This window comes from Monomorium pharaonis, chromosome 1, assembly GCF_013373865.1.
Source record: "Monomorium pharaonis isolate MP-MQ-018 chromosome 1, ASM1337386v2, whole genome shotgun sequence".
Lineage (NCBI taxonomy): Eukaryota > Metazoa > Arthropoda > Insecta > Hymenoptera > Formicidae > Monomorium > Monomorium pharaonis.
In genome coordinates, this window is record NC_050467.1 from 20409081 (window position 1) to 20415255 (window position 6175).

Consider the following 6175-nt stretch of genomic DNA (forward strand, 5'->3'; position numbering starts at 1 on the left):
TCGATGACTTATTCTCAGTTGGCAATCCTGTATCAACTGTAGAGATTGTCGTACTTATGAGTGTCAAACTATTTTTAATTTCTTAATTTTTTAATGACAAAAATGAAGATTTTTTTGAAGTATAAAATAAATATAACGTTATTTTGTAGCATAACAAATTGATTAGATAATATAAATTTAGTATTGTAACTTTTAAAAATGTTTTAACATATTTAATATTAACATATTAATATATTATTATTATTCTATTTTCTAAGTGTCTACTATACATTGATATAATTTGTTATGTGAATATATTTATTTCAGCTGTTACTATGTGTCAATATTCTATAACTAGGTCCTTTTTTGTTTATTAAATTTTCCAAAATAACAAATGTATAATACATTTTTCAAGTATAAATTGTCATTACTGTATAAAAACTAGCAGTTTTTAATTAATTTTTGAAAATAACTGATAAAAACGTACATCTTGCTTGTAATTGAACTTCCAACATATTGTGGCGCTACTTTACAAGTTACAAGAAATATTTACCATGTGTTATGATTATACTGCAAAGTAAGATAATACTAAAAGTATAAATAAATTTTGTTTTTTACCAATTGTATGTACTAATTATATTATATTGTATCGCATAACATCTTACAAAATGTTTTCAGTACATATAAAATGTAATTTTTTAATAGAAATATCATATACCTTAATAAGTTTTACCTGCAGAGACATCTATCGTGATTTTCTTAAATTAGTATAACATCGGATTCACAAGGATAGATGGATATCAAATAATAATTAAAAAAATAGATGTGCAAATATGTTTAATAAATTATTTTTATTAGGAAGTTTTATATATAAAATTTGCGAATAAGTTATTAAAAGTACAAATAATTACAAAGTATAAATATATTACATTTTGCTATTATAAATATATAATACTGCGCGAAATAAAAATCGTCTTTTTTACAGTGTTTTTTATAAATAATCTAAAAGTGATACATATCACTTGTGTCACAATAATACAACAAATACGATTATCATCGTGACTGATTATCACAAAATGTAACCGAGAGTTCTTACAGGCTGATACCGGTTACAAAGCACCTTTCACAAAAGGCACAATTGATAAAGGTACTATCGATGCGAATAAATAATTAAATAATTTATATACCAAATAAATAATTTGCTAAGAATAAATACTACGCGCTACATGTTCAAGCGTAAACCGCAATAATAAATAATAGCTTCAATAAATAATTTTGAGAAATTGTCACGGATCATAAGCGAATTCATAGTTTTCGCTACATGATCAACGATTATTGTCAATAATTCCTGTCATTTACTACGCCGTCATGCAGATAATGACACGATTTTATAGTTACAATCGCGCAGGTGCTAAATCAATTTACATCGATTGCATATGCTTTTCGATAGTTTGATACGTTATCTTGTGTCATCTTCTGACGATCGATTATCCGCTGACGACAATTTAAATACTTCTTTTCCTTATGTTTAATAGTTGAATACGTGCCTCCAAGCATGTAAATAGTCTCGGTATTTGAGAATCACGCCCCAATCTCTGATCAGTCTCCGTGTCTCATCGATAGGATTTCGCTCGGTGTGGCTCATGATGCTTCGTTGCACGCGTGTAGGAAGTTGTATGGAGGGCAACGACATAATGGTGCTTTCGATTTCGCATAACATCATCTTTAAGTATGATTGAGTCGTTCTAAGAGCTTGCTGAACTTTAGGGCTAGGCTCGTCCTCGATCAATTCCTCGAACGCCACTGCGAATTTCTGGAGATCCAAGTGCAACTTCGGGAAATGGTTAACAATCTGCAAAAATAACCATTACAAAATTATTACTTTATTTAAATATTTTAGTATTTTAATATCGCGGAAACCGCTCACTTAAGTTTGCCCATTAATATTTATATGATTCTTTTCAAGATATTATTAAACTTTGACGTAAAGAGCAATTACGAATAGCATCACTTCTTCTTTTACGTAGTCGACAAAACTGTTAATGTCGACTATAAATATTTCCCCGTTAGAAGTTATTCTATTATATCCACATAAATATTTATGAACATTTTGTGTAATAGTGATTTTACTGCCGTTGAAAGATTTGAAATATGAAATCCGGTAAAAGTCTTTGCAGAGTTATCTAAATATGTAAATTTGGCACTACCGTTCTAAGCTCAAGTATAACAATTTAACTCACTTTTTGTTATACAATTTCATGATTTATTACATTAAAAAATTTATGCATTTAAAAAAACTTGAAAGATAACGTTTAGCATTTTAAAATTATTTTATCTGCTGACGGGATATATAAAACAGAAAGAAATTACACGGAAGTATATTTGGAAAATGTGTAATGGTAGATATGGCGAATCAAATCAGAGTCGAAGAAACAATTTTATGATCGACAAGACCTCATTTCCGTTCACGTTATCAACACGGTTGCAGCTTAATCGCCGCGGAAGCCCCGCATAAAATCCCGCCTTCCGAGAACCCGTAACTAAAACCCCCAACAAAGTTGCAACGCCGAGGATCAATGTTGCTGCAGTCCGGCGATCGGGGCGTGGCAGAGGGAGGGAAGGGGGCTGCGTGCCTGAATGCCGGCATCCGGGGAGTACCGCGGGTCGCGATATCAGCCTTGCGTTATCAGCGAGCTCGCATCGAGGAGGCAGACAAGCGCGATTACGCAGCCGCGCGACCCGGCGAACATGAGTGCACACGTACGGTCGCGTTGCGCGCGCACTGCACGAAAGACCGCGCTCGCTCCTGCTCGCCTGCTACTTTATAATAATTACCGTCTCATTAAAATTTGTTATTTAACGTTGCGTTAATCAATTGCAACCGGGTGGTCAGCCGGCCGGCCGGCCACTGAAAATGCGACGGTGGCCTGCAACACTGTTCTCTCTTCCCCGCACACTTGTTATCCGTCTCTCCCCTGCACGCGGTAGTATCTTGTACGGATTGCTCTTTCATTTCTGCTACACGGTAACGACGGTTACGAACGATGAATATTAACGATCGAAAAGAAACTAATGTCCTAAGATATAACACTGAAGTGATTGTGAAGGAAGAACGGCTATGATAGAGAATAACCGAAGTGAGAAGCTAATGTAGCTAATATTGCAAGGAAAAATTCTGTTGTAATATTACGAATCTAAAAGAAAAAGAGAGAATTTCAACTAGACATAAGATTTAAATTAGAAAAATTCGTTTATACAGTAATTTTTAATAAAGAGATTTCTTTGATTGCAACATCTCTAATTTACTAACAAAATAATGATTAATTGGTCGCGCAATTGATGTCACGTATTTATGTTAAGAGTTCTCTAAAGACTGACTATACCGTTTGAAATACTTGATAACGGCAAACTTAGGTCGCGGTTTGAAACACGTACGTTATAGACTTGCAACAATGTTGAATTGAATGAATGTACTCACCATTTCAGTATTAGCGTTGGTCAGTTTTTTTACAAGATTCACATCCTTTTGACCAGGTACCCAATTAGGTATGTACTGATGGTCGTCGACGCCGATCCTAACTCTCTCGTACAGGTACTTGTAGTCCCGATTCAAGTAGTCATTCATTGTCAGCTGGTGTTGCAGTCTGAGGTTCTCGAAGATAGTGTTTATTTCCTCGTTGAGGTTTTCAAAAGGCACAACTTGCATATTAAGTTCTCCACATGGTAGATGCCACATTGGCATCGACCTGGATGTACTCGGAGCCGCGAATGCAACGGCGAAGACAGTTGAGATTAGGTAAACTTTCCCAAGGAACATGTTCGAATTTATTGTCGCAGATTTTCCACGTTTACTCTTTGCAGTTCACTAACGGTCTCGTCGAGTCGGGAAAAGTGATAATGATAAGGCACTGAGTAATACTCTCGATCGACGTGAGATCGTGAACTGAGATTGTCAAACTCTCGTGCTTCCTCCTTATATATGGGATTGTGTAAACAATCGTACGTACGCACGTATGTTCGACGTCTCGTGCGGTGGAGTTGCAGCGAAAGTTTTGTCCATGGCTTTTTTATTGGATCGTCGGTGAAACCCCGGAAAAATAGTAGATAAGCTTCCTTCATTGGAATGGAAATTCTTCCCCTCCCCCCCCCCAGTATTTGTGAATCTTAATACGATTGATACGTGACATTATTTGTGCCTTTTAAATGTGCAACAATTGGTTGTATAGATTTTTTTAACAATTACTTATTTTGAAATAATTAAAAGTTAAAGAGAAGATCTTTTATATATTGAATTTTATGTTATGACTGTTATTTTATGTATGTGTATTAACGAATTTACATTTATCATAAATTTTTTGTCGTGTAACTATCCAAATTTATCTAAGTGACGTGTTCACTTGGTGATAATAATCTCCATTAGCTATTCTTTATGGATCTCGTCAACATATATATAGATGTTCTGATTTTCCTCGAAACACGAATGGTACCTGTCGTCACGCATTTATGGCATTTGCTTCGAAAGTACGCGCAATTCCGTCAGAAAATTCTCAGATGCCGCGCACACTATTCAGACGTAAACGTTGTGTTTGCACTATGAATCAAATGGAAAAGCCATGTCGTCAAACGAATCGTTAGCGATCCGCGATCGACATCTCGTCATACTTAAAACAGTCATATTTGTAACAAACCTAATGATTATTATTCAACAATACGTGTAGCTATGTTTGGAATCGGAAAGAATGAAATTGAAAAATATTTACATAACAAGAAGCATCGGTTTCTTTCAACATCCAGCATCTGTTATTTTAAAATACGGAATAAAATTTTGAAAAATTTAGTGCATGTAATAATTAGTAATTTTTAAAAATAATTATAGAAAATTAATTAATGATTATATATACATTTTTCTATTTGATTATGTATTTGCTGTAAAAATAAGATAGCTTCTATCACTTTTGCTGCACGCGTGCAAACGATATCTAATTCCGATCGTTCCATGGTCCATGAGAAATTTTGACGTCAGGAGGTCAATTCTTTCTCGTCGAAATGTGAAGAAGAAGATGGTGGCAAAAAACTTCTGAATGAACCTAGACGTAACGAACGTACGTCGGTGCGTATGCACGCGTTTGTTGTATCGAGTTAGGAATATGCCATAAAAGGCAATACTATAATTAGATCCTTCGTGAATTCACCGAACTAAGATTAGAGATCTTCTCACGCCCGATTAAGTTGGGACGTATCGTGACGTGTTATTTCGCCAGTGTATATTATGAACAAAGGAAAACAAATAGCGATTCAAATACAGAAGCGTATCATACGCATTGACGCGATTCCAACCAACTTTGTTAGTATAATTTCAATACGTTTGAATGAACTGGGATAGTTAACATACTTTTTTTTCAAACCTTTATACTATAAATAGTATGTTATTAATTTTTATCATTTTTTATAAACTAAAGGTTATTGACTCTTATATTTTAACATTTCTAAAAAGTATTGGTATAATTGTTTATTATAAAAAAAATTGTATGCATGGATACAGCCAGCATAACGCTATAAATGCTTCAGAGTGTTTGAATGACCAAACAAAACAAAGAATTTTATGAATTGACTAATCGAAGAATGCGTCGAAGCATTCGTAGAATCAAGTTGACCGTAGCCTAAATGTTATAACTAATTATAATCAACAAGAGAGAGAGAGAGAGAGAGAGAGAAAGAGAGTCAAAATGAGAGAAATACACGTTTTTATATAAAAATTTAAAACTTTGAAACAAAAATCATGTTAGAAAAAAGACTTTAACATCTTAAATTTTGACATTGAAAACATAGTTCAAGTCGGCTATCCAAAAAGTTATTTAATAACCTGAAAATATGTACGTAGGTGTTAGTTAATTTTATTTAATAATGGGTAGTATAAGTTTAGTTAATTTAATAGCGTAACACATTAATAAAATAATGTGTGTTGTAACATTTATATTGTAAAACTAAATTCAAGTATAACACGTATAATGAAAAAGGTAATAAAAAATAAGCGTTATTTTTAGTAATAAAACAACACAAATTTTAGTAAGTAATTGAACATGAAGTTATGCTTATTATTAAATTATGTTAAATTATTTACAAAACGTTTAAGTTAATTACATATGTGCATATTTATTTACAAACAAGTAGAATTGAATTGAACGGATAGGTACTT

At 33.3% G+C, this 6175-nt stretch overlaps 1 protein-coding gene across 1 annotated transcript; it reads right to left on the reverse strand.

Annotated features, from left to right (window-relative positions):
• Positions 1 to 914: 914 nt before the first annotated feature.
• On the reverse strand, positions 915 to 4101 carry LOC105832163. Its single transcript, XM_012672870.3, has 2 exons — positions 3458 to 4101; positions 915 to 1831 (listed from the first exon to the last, which is right to left on the reverse strand). The coding sequence occupies exons 1-2, from the start codon at positions 3794 to 3796 to the stop codon at positions 1508 to 1510; spliced, it is 663 nt and encodes a 220-aa protein (XP_012528324.1). The 5' UTR covers positions 3797 to 4101; the 3' UTR covers positions 915 to 1507.
• Between the last annotated feature and the right edge of the window lie 2074 nt (positions 4102 to 6175).

Excerpts from the sequence above, each read along its gene's own strand:
- LOC105832163 (XM_012672870.3), bottom strand. The coding sequence starts at position 3,796 with ATGTTCCTTGGGAAAGTTTACCTAATCTCAACTGTCTTCGCCGTTGCA. Across the intron at positions 1,832-3,457 it reads CCAACGCTAATACTGAAATG|ATTGTTAACCATTTCCCGAA; the intron begins GTGAGTACATTC and ends TTATTTTTGCAG.